We start from the raw sequence: 18,425 nt of genomic DNA, 5'->3' as shown, positions 1-18,425 counted from the left end.
AAGTGTTTTCAGACAGGGACAGCCACATCTTCTAATCACCATGGTTTCACTGCTATATGGTCTGTGGTTTCATGTTGTCATTGTAAATGAGAAATGGTTCTAAACTGACCCAGCTGGTTAAATAAATGTGAACTTGAAACAAAGTCAGTGTTTCCTACAGGAGCGGAGTTACACACGTCATCAAAAACTTCCACCATCCATCTTTAAAAACAGGGCACCATAAAACCGTGGCCCCTGTTTGATAGACTCAGCCGTTCTCTGGAAGAGGTCCCCAGGGCTGGTCCACTGAGGTGACACACATTCATCAGCATGATAACGCCTTGATTAGCGCCTATAGAGCCTTTAACCTTGCTACGGTGTGAAGAGAGAGTGAGTGTTCTTGAACGGGGGATGGAGGGCCCGGGTGTTCGACGACCTTATGGCAAGGCCAGACTGTCATTAGACCCTAGAGCAGGCCAGGCTGTCATTAGACCCAGTATAAATTATCACAAATGTTCTGAGTGGAGGGAACTTGGCCTTGGCCCAAAACTGATAGGGGCCAACGAACAAAAACTCTCAATGACAAGCAGGACTCTATTAGAAGGATGGGATAGTAGTGATTCTTTATCCCTGACCAGGGAGTCAGGGACTGGGCCAGATTCCAGACTTCTCCTCCATCCTCCCCATTGTCCCTCACCTTTCACGATCTAAAAACTCACAGAAGGAAAGAAAGGTTTTCTAACAAGTACCCTTCACCACTGTTCTGCTGTCAGATGTACAGTAGGGCCCCTCCAGTTAAGTACTTCCTCCTACAGTTCTGTGGTAGGACATCTGTGTATAAACACTTTTCAGCTCATCCACTACAACTGTTCCCTTATCAGTTATATGACGATCAGCCCCCTCATGTCAGTTTTATGATCCTTCGGCACTGTTCTCCAGTCAGTTTTTACGTTAGGACGACGCAGCCCAGACCGCATTTCAGTGCTTACGTCAGGTATGAATCCGATCTCATTGAGGTGGTTGCTGAGCTCCGGGTCGTGGAAGGCGATCATCTGGGAGAAGACGGTGAGGTATTCTGAAACCAGCACAGAGGGAGAGTTCAAATCTAACGAGAAAGCAGTGGTGGTCCTATCTGAGGAACGCTACTCAAGGGTGTCTGTTGCAAAACATTTATCTACGTTGTGCCATATTGAACAAGACCCAGAAGCTATTGTGACATCAGATTGGGCATTGTCTGTCCATATTTTGTACCAGGACTATAAAGAGATGTTTGCGTCGTGTATGGTCTCTACACAAAAAAACGTAATTGAGCTTCATTATTTTTATTTCAAAACAAAAGTACACTAAAATCCAAGACAGACCAACATTGGTGAGATTAGATGAGACTGTGGTGGGACAATAAACAACACTCCACATTGAGTTCAAGTGGTGTGTTTGTTGTCCCAGATCACATTGTGGGACTATATCAACAATGGACTAATGTAACAAACGATAGTTTGGGTGGAGTTTTCCTTTGAGCAATAAGGCAGAGAGACTGTAGTATATTGTCAATATCACACAAAAAGGGTGATATTAGTGGCACACATTGAACACTGACATGTTTACGTAGATTAAAGATTGTTTTACTGGGATGATGGAGGCTGCTTGTTATTCAAGTATCACTGTACATGGAGGGACTCACCTTGGATAACGTGAGAGTTGTCCTTCAGGAAGAAGTTGTACAGGTATTTGGGGATGAAGGCCGACATGCAGGCATACGCCAGGGCTGCAGACAACAAAGGGGAGGATGAGGTGGAGAGAAGGGAGGAGTATCAGCGATACACATTGTACCTCTGCAAATCAACAACTCCTCCCTGTTTTAAGAAGGTTTCAAATACCCTTACCTTCATTGTTGAAATTCAGCCAGAGAAATGGTGCACAAAGTGAATCCAAACCTGAACAAAACACAGGGTACAACCGTAAACCACATTACCGCTGGAATTGACTTGGCTAGATTGAAAATGTATGACTTGACTGCCACCTAGTGGTCTATTGACCACAACACAGCACGGATGTGAGTCAACGTGTCACATTGTGACAGCAGAGAGACAGACTCACCCTGCCAGTAGACCAGGTCAGGGTGAGACACCACCCAGGCCTTGAGCACACGCCTGAACTTCCTGTGGCCCTGTGGCGAGGACAGTAGCTCGTCATACTGGTGACAGCGAGGGATGTCCACCTCAATCTGGGAGGAAAACACACACACACATTAGAAGTGTGTGAACCAAGGCATGTGATGGATATATATCTGTTCAATATGAAATTATAAAAGTGCCAAAAATAATAACATTTGCCCATCAACTGATAACCAGTCCACAATCAGAAGAGCAGGTACCTGTCTGTCAGTGGGTATAGGAGTATCCTTATCAATGCTGTCATATTTGGCTTGAATGTCCCCCTGGAGAGAAAAAGGAATCTAATCAACCAAAATATCTTCCCATTATCATTGCATGGCACAGTATTAAATGAAAATCAGCAGTAAATCAAGTTCATAATCTCTATGGTTACCAGCTTTATTTATATCTACAAACAAAACAATGCAGTTCTCTCTATGGTTACCAGCTTTATTTATCTCTACAAACAAAACAATGTATTCCTCTCTATGGTTATCAGTTTGTCCTACCTCGACTCCCAGGAGAGCAGCCCAGGCCAGTCCACGTATGAGAGGAGGAATGTCCACCCTCGCCTCCTTCCACACCAGGTTCTTCTTGTAAGGGTATGCCTGTGGGACAAACAGCACAACCAGATCATTTTCTAATCAGAAGATTATATTCTATTGTAATTATTTATCCAGATAAGTCATTGAGAAGACACTGTTTTACTAATCTGGTTGATATAACACATAGCTCCACTTCAATTCAACACCCGATATAATGAAGATAGACACCAAGGCCTGGACACACCAATAGAAGACTTTAATAAATCACCAGACAGGAACACAAAGATGAGTAAAAGAGTGTGAGCTCAGGACAGGGTCAATGTGACTTTGGGTACTCCTCGTCTTTCTATTCCTGGAATCATTGGGAACTGGGGATCTTAAAAAACTGCGGAGGCAGAGTGATTGCATTTGTACTGGTTGTGAGACAATGGTGTGTGTGTGTGTGTGTGTGTGTGTTAGAGCTCAGACCTTGAGGAGCCTGTCGAAGAGGATGATGCGGATGAGTTGGTACTCTGTGTCCCTCTCCCTGATGATGAGTGGCAGCGTGACGGTGCAAGACAGCTCATTGCTGCTGTTGGACTGGGACAGACTAGACTGTCTGGAGAGACAGAGACAGAAAGACACAGAGAGAGACACAGACAGCGAGAGAGAGCGCGAGAGAAAGAGAGCGAGAGAGCAAGAGAGAGAGCAAAAGAGCAAGAGAGAGCAAGAGAGCGAGAGAGAGAGCAAGAAAGCGAGTGAGAGCGAGAGAGCGAGCGAGAGCGAGAGAGCGAGCGAGAACGAGAGAGCGAGCGAGAGAGCGAGCGAGAACGAGAGAGCGCGAGAGAGCGCGAGAGAGCGAGAGAGAGCGAGAGAGAGCGAGAGAGAGCGAGAGAGAGCGAGAGAGAGCGAGAGAGAGCGCGAGAGAGCGCGAGAGAGCGCGAGAGAGCGCGAGAGAGCGCGAGAGAGCGAGAGAGAGCGCGAGAGAGCGAGAGAGAGCGCGAGAGAGCGCGAGAGAGCGCGAGAGAGCGCGAGAGAGCGCGAGAGAGCGCGAGAGAGCGCGAGAGAGCGAGAGAGTGCGAGAGAGAGCGAGAGAAAGAGAGCAAGTGAGAGAGCGAGAGAAAGAGAGCAAGTGAGAGAGCGAGCGAGAGAGCAAGCAAGCGAGCGAGCGAGAGCAAGAGAGAGAGCGAGCGAAAGAGAGCGAGCGAGAGCAAGAGAGAGTGAGAGCAAGAGAGAGTGAGAGCAAGAGAGCGAGCGAGAGCAAGAGAGCGAGCGAGAGCAAGAGAGCGAGCGAGAGCAAGAGAGCGAGCGAGAGCAAGAGAGCAAGAGAGCAAGAGAGCAAGAGAGCAAGTGAGCGAGAGCAAGAGAGCGAGCGAGAGCAAGAGAGCGAGAGCAAGAGAGCGAGCGAGAGCAAGAGAGCGAGCGAGAGCAAGAGAGCGAGCGAGAGCAAGAGAGCGAGCGAGAGCAAGAGAGCGAGCGAGAGCAAGAGAGAGAGCGAGAGCAAAAGAGCGAGCAAGAGAGAGCAAGAGAGAGAGAGAAAGAGAGCAAGCGAGAGCAAGAGAGCGAGCAAGAGAGCGAGCGAACAAGAGCGAGAGACACAAAGAGATACAAAGAGATACAAGGGAACAAAAAAGCAAGAAGGGAACATTACCCATCTCCATCAGTCATTGAAAAGAACAAGCCATAAAATGATAGTCTATCTGTCCTCAGCTCTCGCATCCCTACTAAGTCAATACGTGACAAATGAGGAGTAAAAGATGAGGGGATTCTTACTCATCTTCCAATAAAGGGTAATATGCCTCTCCTGCCACATCTTTCAGTCTCTGAAAGAGAGAAGACAGATTTTAATTCTCAACACAAATGTTCTGGTTAATTTCAGATTCAACCATGTGGAGAAAATAAACTGCTGTGTGGTGTTGGTAGAACACTGGTCACTACAGTCCAAGTAGAGACCTGTTGTGTGGTGTTGGTAGAACACTGGTCACTACAGTCCAAGTAGAGACCTGTTGTGTGGTGTTGGTAGAACACTGGTCACTACAGTCCAAGTAGAGACCTGTTGTGTGGTGTTGGTAGAACACTGGTCACTACAGTCCAAGTAGAGACCTGTTGTGTGGTGTTGGTAGAACACTGGTCACTACAGTCCAATTAGAGACCTGTTGTGTGGTATTGGTATAACACTGGTCACTACAGTCCAAGTAGAGACCTGTTGTGTGGTGTTGGTAGAACACTGGTCACTACAGTCCAAGTAGAGACCTGTTGTGTGGTGTTGGTAGAACACTGGTCACTACAGTCCAAGTAGAGACCTGTTGTGTGGTGTTGGTAGAACACTGGTCACTACAGTCCAAGTAGAGACCTGTTGTGTGGTGTTGGTAGAACACTGGTCACTACAGTCCAAGTAGAGACCTGTTGTGTGGTGTTGGTAGAACACTGGTCACTACAGTCCAAGTAGAGACCTGTTGTGTGGTGTTGGTAGAACACTGGTCACTACAGTCCAAGTAGAGACCTGTTGTGTGGTGTTGGTAGAACACTGGTCACTACAGTCCAAGTAGAGACCTGTTGTGTGGTGTTGGTAGAACACTGGTCACTACAGTCCAAGTAGAGACCTGTTGTGTGGTGTTGGTAGAACACTGGTCACTACAGTCCAAGTAGAGACCAATGCACTACTAAAATGTCTTGCTCCTGTTATTGTACAGTAATGTTTAATCTATTAGTCACAGTGGTGTCCTCACGTTCTTCAGCTGGCACAGAGACAGTGTGACGGTGGTGTCATCCAGGAGGAAACTCCTGTCCCTGCCTTGGCCAAACGACTCGCCATCCTCCAGCAGGAAACTAACATAGACATTGAATTCAACATTTATTCATCTGGATGAGAAACTATATAATAGCATGGATCTACTTAAATATAATATAGTTAACTAATTCAGATGAAAACATTATTCTAACTTTGTGCTTTGCTCTATGATTAAAATAGTTAATAACTATTGGAGACAGTACAGTGGAAAGGCATGTTGTATATAACTACATTATCTGAGACCGTAGAAAGGCCTGCTGTGCATAACTACATTATCTGAGAGAGTTCAGTAGAAAGACCTGCTGTACATAACTACATTATCTGAGACAGTTCAGTAGAAAGACATGCTGTATATAACTACATTATCTACGACAGTAGAAATACATGCTGTATATAACTACATTATCTGAAAAGGTCCACTAGGTAGAAAGGGCGTGTTGTACAGTACTTGGGCAGGGTGCAGACGGGAGGCTTGGACTGGATGATCTCCTTGTTGGTCAGTTCCTTCTCCAGGTCTCCTCCCGCCAAACACCACAGGTGGTACACCTCATCTATGGCCCTCTCCCCCAGGTACTCCTCATCATCATCTGGGACATGATTGATAGATTCATTTAACTGTCTAATACATTCAAAATCAGCCAGATTTCAATTAATTTCATTGTATGCAGGATAATCCAAATCGATAACAATTGCCACTGTTTTCCAGGGATTCCTGGGTTCCATTAAATCCCACACTAAGCATCAAGGATGATACATGGGGTCCTCTACATGGGACAATGTGGTCGTCTGAGATGTATCCTTTATCCATAGAGCCAGGTCTACAATGGTAAACAACTATTTATTTTTATAATGTATGTGCGTCCGTAAGTGTGTGTGTGTCCATGTGTGTGTCCATGTGTGTCCCTGCGTGTGTGTGGCCACGTCAGGGCATGCATGTGTGCACTCTGACCTTTACAGAGCTGGCTGATGTCCTCTGGTAGCTCCAGGTGGGCACAGCGCAGGGAGGAGGAGAACAGCCCGACGGGCTGCTGGAACGGGGCGTAGAGACACGACACGCCCTCAAACACTGGGTCAACCAGCAGCTCTGCAGGGGTGGGCCTGGATGGAAGCACAGAGTGAAATCTCTTTTTTGAACATGCATCAAAAACATATCGACGCACTTCATCAAAAGTTCAGATTTCACGACAAAAATGTTATGTGAAGTGTTCTCAAATGTTCTCTAAACGTACCATGTTCTCATTTGGGCATGTTTTTGATCACTTTCCCTGTTATTACCCTGTATCCATTAAATCCCACACTAAGCATCAAGGATGATACATGGGGTCCTCTACATGGGATAATGTGGTCGTCTGAGATGTATCCTTTATCCATAGAGCCAGGTCTACAATGGTAAACAACTATTTAATAACTACCCTGTTATTACCCTGTTATTACCCTGCAGATAGTTCGGCTGCATGACAAAAGTATCTGGAGAAAGCATGGAGAATGGGCCTCCCAACAAGAAATGATAGCCAACACAACATGATATAAAACATCTCTGGTCGAGTTACCTTCTGGAGGGCAGGAAGGTCAGGCATTTCCTTAATAATGTCAGGACGTTCTCAGGCAGCTCCTGTAACAGAACGTTGACAATCACATTAGTTATGCTACAATCCAGACCCACAGCCCCAATCTCCCTCTGCTTTTATGGCTTTTCAGCATCCTAAAGAAATAAAATAGCCTGCGAAAGGTTAAAAGCCTTTTTACAAGGGAAACACTTTGGCAAATGGAGGACATATGAATTTCATTAGCACACATATACACACAAACAGATGCGCGCACAAACACACACAGCGAGTGGTGATAAGTTACAGGGCATCGTTTTGGTATTTGATGAAGTGTCATCATTTACAATCACAATCGTCTCTGGACCAACAATACAGCATATAGTAAGGTGTAGTCTTTTATCTACATCATAAAACATGACTTTACCACACATTAGGCAATCTACACATTAGGCAATCTACACATTAGGCAATCTACACATTAGGCAAACTAGGAATTCTAGGACAATCAACCTTTCTTAGAGTGGTTTTAGCGGGCCAGTGTAATAAACAGTGACTTGTGATTGATTTCAAACGCACCCTAATCGCATCCAAGCATCCGTGCTCCTCTGCAAGGACTGTGACTATGTCGTCAATGCAACCTGAGAACAACAAAACACAGACCACCATGTCATAAACAATGAACAGCCCCATCATAAACAATGAACAGCCCCAACATAAACAATGAACAACCCCATCATAAACAATGAACAGCCCCATCATAAACAATGAACAACCCCATCATAAACAATGAACAACCCCATCATAAACAATGAACAGCCCCATCATAAACAATGAACAGCCCCAACATAAACAATGAACAACCCCATCATAAACAATGAACAGCCCCATCATAAACAATGAACAGCCCCATCATAAACAATGAACAGCCCCAACATAAACAATGAACAGCCCCATCATAAACAATGAACAGCCCCAACATAAACAATGAACAGCCCCATCATAAACAATGAACAGCCCCATCATAAACAATGAACAGCCCCATCATAAACAATGAACAGCCCCATCATAACCAATGAACAACCCCATCATAAACAATGAACAACCCCATCATAAACAATGAACAACCCCATCATAACCAACCTGTGGCTCACCAGGCTGATGGACATGGCAACACGTTCACTTACCCAAGGTGATGATGAACTTCAATCTCTCGCTTATTTCAATGTTCTGCAGTAGTCTTCTACCCTGTGAATAAAAGGTTGATAGGAGGAAGTCATTCTGTCCTCATGCACTAACCACAATATCACACTTTACTTGAACCCTCAAATCAATGGCTATATAACACTGTCATAACATCTGTTAATGACAGTCCTGACTTCTGACTGACAGCTCAATCAAATAATCAATCATTAGGTCAAGACATGGGGGTTTAAGAGAGCTTACTGCACACAGCTCAAAGAGCAGGACTCCCAGGGACCACACGTCTGTCTTGGGCCCCGAGGGAAGAGGGTTCTCCCCCTGGGAGGGGTCACTAGGGTGGACTGAGCCCTGGGCGATGACCTCAGGAGCCAGATAGGATGGGTACCTGTGGACAGAGATAGTCAGAGAGTCAGAGAGGGGGTCAAAGGTCAATTGAATACCCTGCAAGACATAGTAAACTTGAGAGCGTTGAGGTCGTCTTGAATTAAATACAATGAAACCTGTTTGCAACAGATAACATTTGACAATGAACAGACTTTGATGATTAATCTACCTAAATATTCCAGGTACTTCCTGTTTTGTTGAAGTCATTGTTTAAGTGATGCATGTACAGTACGTTACTTCATATCAAGGAATCTCCGTAAACACTAGACAGATAAGCTTATTTCATCTTCAAAACAGATGTTTTACTTGGAGACTAGATAACACAGGACATCAGAGGCAGCGGCAAACACACACACACACTCATTCCCCCATTCAACAACAGGCTATTACCCACAAAGACTTTCTAAAACATGAGGGCCTTTGGGATTTGGATAAGACTTCAGCTATGTATTACAGTACTTATTACAGAAACAATGGATTACTTTAATATCTAAAACCTGGATATCATAATGGCTGGTCATGGCTCACATCAACACCATTATCCCAGAAACCCTAGACCCACCCCAATTTGCATACCGCACCAACAGATCTACAGATGATGCAATCTCGATTGCACTCCACACTGCCCTTTCCCACCTGGACAAAAGGAACACATGTGAGAATGCTATTCATTGACTACAGTTCAGCAATCAACACCATAGTACCCTCAAATCTCATCACTAAGCTAAGGACCCTTGGACTAAACTCCTTCCTCTGCAACTGGATCCTGGACTTCCTGACGGGCCGCCCCCAGGTGGTAAGGGTAGGTAACAACACATCTGCCACGCTGATCCGCAACACGTGGGCCCCTCAGGGGTGCATGCTCAGTCCCCTCCTGTACTCCCTGTTCACTCATGACTGCACGGCCAGGCACGACTCCAACAGCATCATTAAGTTTGCTGATGACACAACAGTGGTTTGCCTGACCACCGACAACGATGAGACAGACTATAGGGAGGATCAGAGACCTGGCCGTGTGGTGCCAGGACAACAACCTCCCCCTCAAAGCGATCAGGAGAAAGGAGATGATTATAGGAAAAGGAGGACCGAGCATGCCCCCATTATCATCGACGGGGCTGCAGTGGAGCAGGTTGAGAGCTTCAAGTTCCTTGGCGTTCACATCACCAACAAACTAACATGGTCCAAGCACACAAAGACAGTCGTGAAGAGGGCACGACAAAACCTATTCCCCCTCAGGAGACTAAAATGATTAGATCCTCAAAAGGTTTTACAACTGCACCATCGAGAGCATTCTGATGGGCTGCATGAATGCCTGGTATGGCAACTGCTCGGCCTCCGACCGCAAGGTACTACAGAGGGTAGTGCGTACGGCCCAGTACATCACCGGGGCAAGCTTCCTGTCATCCAGGACCTCTATACCAGGTGGTATCAGAGGAAGGCCCTAAAAATAGTCAAAGACTCCAGCCACCCTAGTCATAGACTGTTCTCTCTGCTACCGCACGGCAAGCGGTACCGGAGCACCAAGTCTAGGTCCAAGAGGCTTCTAAACAGCTTCTACCCCCAAGCCATAAGACTCCTGAACAGCTAATCAAATGGCTACCCATACTATTTGCATTGCCTGTCCCCCTCACCGCTACTGTTATTTTCTATGCATAGCCACTTTAATACTTACATGTACATAATTACCTCGACACCGGTGGCCCCAGCACATAGACTCTGCACCGATACCCCCTGTATATATCCCCCCTATTGTTATTTACTGCTGCTCTTGAATTATTTGTTATCTCTTATTTTTAAGGGCTTTCCTTAAAAACTGCATTGTTGGTTAAGGGCTTGTAAGTAAGCCTTTCACTGTAACACCTGTTGTGTTCGGCGCATGTGACAAAATGTGATTTGATAAACAATAGATTGACCATTACACATACATGTCATAGTAATGCATCTCATTCTGTTTCACAAACATCATTTAAATACTGAGTTGTGTTCAGAGGGACCATGACCTCCATTACCAGAAGATCCACAGTACTGCAAGTTCCAGACATTCGAGGTTCACAATCTTCCATTATCATATCATAATTCATCATAGTTATCTCTATGACAGTGGACCATGTATTGCTTTTAAGATTAATAGATTAATTGGTAGAGCGTGGCGCTTGCAGGCCAGGGTTGTTGGTTCAATTCCCATGGGGCACCAGTACGAGAAAAAAAAAGTATGAAAATGCATGCAATCACTACTGTATGTTGCTCTTAGAGCATCTGCTAAATGACTAAATGTTGAAAAAAATGTGTTTTCACTGCCTAATCTAATGTCAGTCACAATTGATTAGCTTTTCACATCTATCGACACATTCGTTGTACATGGGAGGTTAGATGTGAACAGGACTTACCCAATAGGAAAGTCCACATCCGCCCCGTGGTCTGTCATGTAATAGAGCCCAAACTTAGCCAGCTTCACCTTGCCCTACAATGAAACAATGTTACATCTGACAATGTTCAATGTATTGATGGCCTTATGATAAATCAATAATGCATCAATAACGTGATGACAATCAGCCTGTTTAAACGAGAGCGCAGGTTTAACCAGGCTAGATGACAATGGCAAATGGCGTTAAATGCCTTTCCATTAGACCCCAACTGATAGGGAAGGGAGGTTACCTACCTTGCCGTCCATGAGGACATTCTGCGCATTGAGGGCTCTGTGAACCATCCCATGTTTGTTCATAAACTCTAGTCCCTCCAAGGCCTCATAGGCTATCTGGAGAACCCTCTCTGGGCTGTAACAGACAGACAAGGCCTGAGAAATCTTATATACACATTATAAAACTTGGGCGTAGCTTTAGGACCGGTGGTGTTTGGCTTGAAAACGGGTCATGTATGGTACTCGGAGTCGGTCTTTGTTTTCCAGCAGGTCATTGTGTGTAGTACTAAATATGTAGTAATTTCCCCCTGCCGGGTCTGTAGAGTTGAGGAGTTCATTCGGTAAGGGTTTTAGATGGAAGAGGTTTGTGTTATTATCGGTGTCAACCAGTAGATGGCAAGGGGAGTGTATAGTCTAGTCCTGATGTAATGAAGCTATTCTTCTTTGTTCAGTTAAACCATGGTCATTCTACTGACAGAGAAATAGAACTAGGTCCTCTTAACATTCCATAACATAGTACATTATCATTGTACTACATCTATATATAGTCTTTATGTTGTGTAAATATTTTACTATATAGATATAGTGCCTTCGGGTATTATACTATTTCTTATCGTTGTAGCTTTGTCGAGAAGGAACCTGCAACTAAGCATTTCGTTGGACAGTGCATAACAACAAATCATTTGTAGACTGCAAATTAACCCGCAAGTATCCTAAACAGATGGAATATTTGTCTAAAACAGCCATTTCAAACCTTGCTTGCAGTTGTATACGATCACATATACAGTATCTCTCTATAATGTGTGGGAATACTCTAGAACAGATTCCAAAATTAAAATCACTTGGAGCTGATTTGCTGGTGTTTTTAGTCTTTTATGTCCAACTATAAAAATTCTAATTAAAATAACACTTCCTTTTTATATTAGGGCCCTAAATAAAATAACAGCCGGGCCAAATTCAGCCCGCCAGTTGGTCAACCCAGTGCAACTAATAAAAAAACTTGAAATCTTACCTGACAGTTTGAACCTGTTTCTGGAAATCATTTAGACTGCTTTCGTAGTGTTCCGTTACAACAACAAGTCGTTCTGGAAGACGGAAGAAGAGAAGGTGTGAAACGGTAGATCAAAATGACATTGGTCAGCCATGGCATTTTATTGATTTATATGTTTAATATGTGATTTCAAAACATCTGTTTTACGGTCTGCTGCTTGTTCTCCATTTATTTTTCTTCCAGCAAGGCTGGTATTTTGTTGTTTTTCCGACGAAGGAGTGTGCCTTTAAGTTAAAGGTTTAGCCACAACATGATTGGTTAAACATAGCCCAGAAGAATCTTCTAAATGAAACGCTAGCGCCTTGTGTTGTGATAACATGCATATGTAATTACAACGCTTTAAAGCTGTACTCAGTCCTTTATAACTCCCCATCCACACAATAAATGGAAAAACAAAATGTGATCTACAAAACCTGACAACAAAGGGTTCAGCGGTCAGGACCTTAAAACATGGTTTTGACTAAATGGAATACAGTTCATGTCAGAATGGACTTTTCTTAGCAGGTTAGGAGAACTTTCGCAACAGTTTGGAGAATTAGGTAAAGGTTAGGAAAAGGGTTAGGGTTAGCTAAAAATGCACAAAAAAAATATATACTTCAGACAGCAATTTGACATAAGCTTCTAGCCGTGACTAAAACATCTGGGCATAAAAAAGGATGAAACACAGCAGGCTAAAGTAAGCTTTTAACAACTCAGGAAGTCCATAATGACAGTACTGTGTATACTTTGGCCAAAAATCATTAATGTGTCCAATAAAACCTGCATATTGTGGATTTGGGATGATTTCTGGTTTTTGTTGAGACTTTTAATAAAACACATTCTTGTGGTAATATGCTTAGCAAACAAAAGCGAAACAAGTTAGATTGTGCAGTTGGAGTTTGCCAAACACATCCAGTTATTTTACAGTGACTCGGATGAAACAGAAAACACTACTAAAAAACAGAGACATTGTTGAAAGCTGAGAGAGCCTCTTGAGGAGGTCTAACCTGTGATGAAGATTCTCTATATTTGCTCAACTGTAAATGACAAACTGGGGTACAAATCAACGTGTAAACTTATGGGTATGACCGCAATGAAGTCAATATGAACAGCCTCTTTTCACACAACAATACACAAGATTATTAGGTGTTTCTCAAAATAGAAAGGGTCCAATGTCCAGTCTCTTAACAACAAGGTAGACGAAATTCGAGCAAGGGTTGCCTTCCAGAGAGACATCAGAGATTGTAACATTCTCCGTTTCATGGAAACATCGGTGGCGAGACATGGTAGTGATGACACCATAGGCTTTGTTGATCTCTGCACCAGACAGGATGCTCTTGGCAACATACTTGGGGTCCAACATGTATGCTGCTGCGTGTATGGGCTTCAGGCAGAAGTCTTCACACATTTTGATGTATTTCAGAACTGCAGTTTCCTCTGCTTGGAGCAACAGTGAAGTGGGCAGGGCAGTACACACTTCTTCTCTTACATCTGCAAGCATCAGAACATCAGACAGGATGGCACTGTCTCCCTCAATCGTGCAATGGCTACTGCTATAGGTTTCTGGCGTTTCAGGCTGATCCTCTTGATGGGGCTGTCCATATCGGCAGACTGTGATATAGCCATTTCTTGGAGAGACTCCTTCCCCTCCAGGAGACTGTCAAACATGATGACAACACCACCCCAACGGGTGTTGCTGGGCAGCATCAATGTGGTGCTCTTATTCTTCTCACTTTGCTTGGTGAGGTAGATTGCTGCTATAACTTGATGACCCTTCACATACCTAACCATTTCCTTGGCTCTCTTGTAGAGTGTATCCATTGTTTTCAGTGCCATGATGTCCTTGAGGAGCAGATTCAATGCATGAGCAGCACAGATGTGAGGGTAGGACTCCTCCACTTTAGACCAAGCAGCCTTCATGTCCGCAGCATTGTCTGTCACCAGTGCAAATACCTTCTGTGGTCCAAGGTCATTGAGGACTGCCTTCAGCTCATCTGCAATGTAGAGACCGGTGTGTATGTTGTCCCTTGTGTCTGTGCTCTTGTAGAGTACAGGTTGAGGAGCGGAGATGACGTAGTTAATTATTCCTTGCCCACGAACATTCGACCACCCATCAGAGATGATTGCAATACAGTCCGCTTTCTCTACAATTTGCTTGACCTTCACTTGAACTCTGTTGAACTCTGCATCCAGCAAATGAGTAGATAAAGCATGTCTGGTTGGAGGGGTGTACGCTGGGCGAAGAACATTCAGAAATCTCTTCCAATACACATTGCCTGTAAACATCAGAGGTGAAGCAGTTGCATACACAGCTTGAGTAAGACATTCATCAGCATTTCTCTGACTACGTTCCTCCATTGAGTCAAAAACACTTCTGATTCCAGGAGGACCATGAGCTGTTGCTATCAGTAAGGTGTCTGATTCATCATTTCAACCTCAAATAGAAGTAGAGGGACTTTTGTCAGAGGTTGCTTGTTGTGAGCACTGAGGGAACTTTAAGCACTTCTGCATCTTTGTTGCATTCTTCACATATGATTTGGCACAGTATATGCAAATTTACACAGCTTTAATGGAAACAGGTGAATTAACACTCCTCAGTTAGGAGGCTCACGCAAGCTAAACCCCACATGGTAGCAAAAACTAACTAGCAGAAATTGTTAACAAGTTAGAAATTATTTAAACACACTTTGCTGTAGGCTACTACTTAGTAGTTAACAAAAAGTTATGTTTGTCATATAAAATATATTCACCCAACCCAGGATTGTAATCAAAACTCACCAGAAAGCATGTAGTCCTTGGCACAGACAGTGTAGTAGTGTGGGCTCAATAGCATCTCATTAGTGTGCAAGATCTCGAGAATCAGCTGTACATGTGATGGAAGAATGCACTGTGCATGCAGAGGGTTGCATTGAATTCCATTGAATTGGGGATAGTTTAACCAAAATATGACACAAGACCTAGAATTGACATGTGTATCCCACAAAAAATGTTCACTGTTATAAGCAAACTTTTTTGATGATTTAAGGAAAATTCCCCAAATTCCCAGGCTCAACTTCCCATGGAAAATCTCAAGAAAAATTCTGGAAATTTCCCAGAAAGTTTCAGACCCTTTGCAACCCTAATCCTGAAGCTGCATTTATTGTAGCTGGGGATTTTATACAAATCAAATTTGAGATCAAGGCTACCTAAATTCTATCAGCATATTGATTGCACTACGCGCAGGGGTAACACACTCGATCACTGCTACTCTAACTTCAGTGATGCATACAAAGCCCTCCCCCGCCCTCCCGTTCTTCCTTCAGCAAATCCAACCACGATGCCATCTTTCTCCTACCGTTTTATAGGAAGAAACTCAAACAGGATGTACCAGTGACTAGAACCATTCAGAGCAGGTCTGACCAATCGGAAGCCACGCTTCAGGACTGTTTTGATTACGTGGACTGGGATATCACGTGGACTGGGATACCGTCAGCCTCAGAGAACAACATTGATCTATACGCTGACTCTGTGAGTGAGTTTATAAAGAAGTGCATTGGAGATGTTGTACCCACTGTGACTATTAAAACCTACCCTAAGCAGAAACCGTGGATGGATGGCGGCATTGTCGCAAAACTGAACTCACGAACAATCGCATTTAACCATGGAAAGAGGTGTGGGAATATGGCTGAATATAAACAGTGTAGTTATTCCCTCCGCAAGGAAATCAAACAAGCGAAATGCTGGAACAGGGACAAAGTGGAATCACAATTCAATGGCTCAGACACGAGACACATATGGCAGGGTCTACATGAAATCATGGAATACAAAAAGAAAACCAGCCACGAAACGGACACCGACGTCTATCTTCCAGACAAACTAAACACCTTCTTTGCCCGCTTTGAGGAAAATATAGTGCCACCATCACATCCCGCTAACAAGGACTGCTCCCCCCCCCCCCCCCCTTCTCCGTGGCTGACGTGAGTAAAACATTTAAACGTGTTAACCCTCGCAAGGCTGCTGGCCCAGACGGCATTCCAAGCCGCGTCCTCAGAGCATGCGCAGACCAGCTGGCTGGTGTAATCGCTCCTTATCCCAGTCTGCGGTCCCCACATGCTTCAAGATGGCCACCATTGTTCCTGTACCCAAGAAGGCAAAGATAACTGAACGAAATGATTACTGCCCTGTAGCACTCACTTCTGTCATCATGAAGTGCTTTGAGAGACTAGTCAAGGATCATATCACCTCCACCTTACCGGCCACACTAGACCCACTTCGGTTTGCATACCACCCCAACAGGTCCACAGACGATGCAATTGCCATCACACCGCCCTATCCCATCTGGACAAGAGGAATACCTATGTAAGAATGCTGTTCATTGACTACAGCTCAGCATTCAACACCATAGTACCCTCCAAGGTCATCATCAAGCTTGAGGCCCTGGGTCTCAACCCTTCCCTGTGCAATTGGGTCCTGGACTTTCTGACGTACGGTAAAGGTAGGAAACAACATCTCCACTTCACTCATCCTCAACACTGGGGCCCCATAAGGGTGCGTGCTCAGCCCCTTCCTGTACTCCATCTTCACCCACAACTGCGTGGCCATGCACGCCTCCAACTCAATCATTAAGTTTGCAGATGACACAACAGTAGTGGGCTTGATTACCAACAATGACTAGACAGCCTACAGGGAGGAGGGGAGGACACTGAGTGTGGTGTCAGGAAAACAACCTTTCACTCAATGTCAACAAAACAAAGGAAATGATCGTGGACTTCAGGAAAGAGCAGAGGGAGCACCTCCCTATCCACATCGAAGGGACAGTAGGGGAGAAGGTGGAAAGTTTTAAGTTCCTGGGCGTACACATCACAGACCAACTGAAATGGTCCACCCACACAAGACAGTTTGGTGAAGAAGGATCAACAGCACCTCTTCAACCTCAGGAGGCTGAAGAAATTTGGCTTGTCACCCAAAACTCTGACAAACTTTTACAGATGCACAATTGAGAGCATCCTGTCGAGCTGTATCACAGCCTGGTACGGCAACTGCACCGCCCTCAACCGCAAGACTCTCCAGAGGGTGGTGCGGTCTGCACAACGCATTACCGGGGGCAAACTACCTGCCCTCCATGACACCTACAGCACCCGATGTCACAGGAAGGCCAAAAAGATCATCAAGGACAACATCCAACCGAGCCACTGCTTGTTCACACTGCTACCATCCAGAAGGCGAGGTCAGTACAAGTGCATCAAAACTGGGACAGAGAGACTGAAAAACAGCTTCCATCTCAAGGTCATCAGACTGCTAAACAGCAATCACTAACTCAGAGAGGCTGCTGCCTACACTGAGACCCAATCACTGGATCACTAGTCACTTTAAACAATGCCACTTTAATAATGTTTACATATCTTACATTACTCATATCATATGTATATACACTGTATTCTCTACCATCTATTGCACCTTGCCTATGCCGCTCGGCCATCGCTCATCCATATATTTATATGTACATGTTCTCATTCACCCCTTTAGATGGGTGTATTAGGTAGTTGTTGGGGAATTGATTGATTATTTGTTAGATATTGCTGCACGGTCGGAACTAGAAGTACAAGCATTTCGCTACACTTGCATTAACATCTACACTCGCATTCAAATTTGATTGGATCTTTCACCATTCCAAGTAGGCCTATTTAAGGGCTATATCAGTGCTTTACCATTGGTGTATTCTGTGCATTCAGATCACTTTTACTCCAAGGAAGGTAGGTTGAGGGAGTGATGTATTTTCACTGTATCAAGAATAGGACCCAAAATACCCATTGACAAACAGACAGAGATGGGTAGTCCTACCATGCTTCCCTCTGGAGATGTCTACGTACTGGCAGAGCCTGGGGTGGGAAATGGTCTTGAGCAGCTGGAAACGGCCTAGGATCTTGATGGAGTTGGGGGTGAGGGGGAGGCCGTTGCTCCCGCACACATCGTGGGGGAGAGCCGAGGCAAAGAAGGTGAAGGCCCCTAGCTGGGCGTCTCTCAGTGGCCTCATGACTGCTCACTGCTCCAGTGTCCACTTCAGACAGTTGACAGCTCCACCAACCCACACACCCTATGGAAAACACAGAGACATTAGAGGCAGTGAAACAAATGATGAACAGTTTGTTCATGTTTACAAACACTCATTTTAATTTGAAACTATATCTAAACACAACAGG

At 44.6% G+C, this 18,425-nt stretch overlaps 1 protein-coding gene across 1 annotated transcript in view; it reads right to left on the bottom strand.

Moving 5' to 3' along the window:
* The window catches only part of LOC139419109 (TBC1 domain containing kinase), a 60,682-nt gene that overhangs the window by 41,810 nt on the left and 447 nt on the right, over positions 1-18,425 (bottom strand). Inside the window, exons 2-20 of the mRNA XM_071169040.1 lie at positions 18,067-18,319; positions 12,229-12,301; positions 11,238-11,352; positions 10,966-11,039; positions 8,438-8,579; positions 8,179-8,239; positions 7,571-7,632; positions 6,998-7,059; positions 6,397-6,545; positions 5,896-6,034; positions 5,386-5,485; positions 4,430-4,479; positions 3,146-3,275; positions 2,642-2,740; positions 2,354-2,416; positions 2,077-2,203; positions 1,863-1,913; positions 1,661-1,744; positions 969-1,054 (exon numbers count right to left, since the gene is read on the bottom strand). Coding sequence (XP_071025141.1) covers positions 969-1,054; positions 1,661-1,744; positions 1,863-1,913; positions 2,077-2,203; positions 2,354-2,416; positions 2,642-2,740; positions 3,146-3,275; positions 4,430-4,479; positions 5,386-5,485; positions 5,896-6,034; positions 6,397-6,545; positions 6,998-7,059; positions 7,571-7,632; positions 8,179-8,239; positions 8,438-8,579; positions 10,966-11,039; positions 11,238-11,352; positions 12,229-12,301; positions 18,067-18,259 — 1,860 coding nt within the window. The 5' untranslated portion in view covers positions 18,260-18,319. The remainder of the gene's footprint in view (positions 1-968; positions 1,055-1,660; positions 1,745-1,862; positions 1,914-2,076; positions 2,204-2,353; positions 2,417-2,641; positions 2,741-3,145; positions 3,276-4,429; positions 4,480-5,385; positions 5,486-5,895; positions 6,035-6,396; positions 6,546-6,997; positions 7,060-7,570; positions 7,633-8,178; positions 8,240-8,437; positions 8,580-10,965; positions 11,040-11,237; positions 11,353-12,228; positions 12,302-18,066; positions 18,320-18,425) is intronic.

This window comes from Oncorhynchus clarkii, chromosome 10 (assembly GCF_045791955.1).
Source record: "Oncorhynchus clarkii lewisi isolate Uvic-CL-2024 chromosome 10, UVic_Ocla_1.0, whole genome shotgun sequence".
Taxonomy (NCBI): Eukaryota; Metazoa; Chordata; class Actinopteri; order Salmoniformes; family Salmonidae; genus Oncorhynchus; species Oncorhynchus clarkii.
This window is presented reverse-complemented; position numbering and strand designations above follow the sequence as displayed.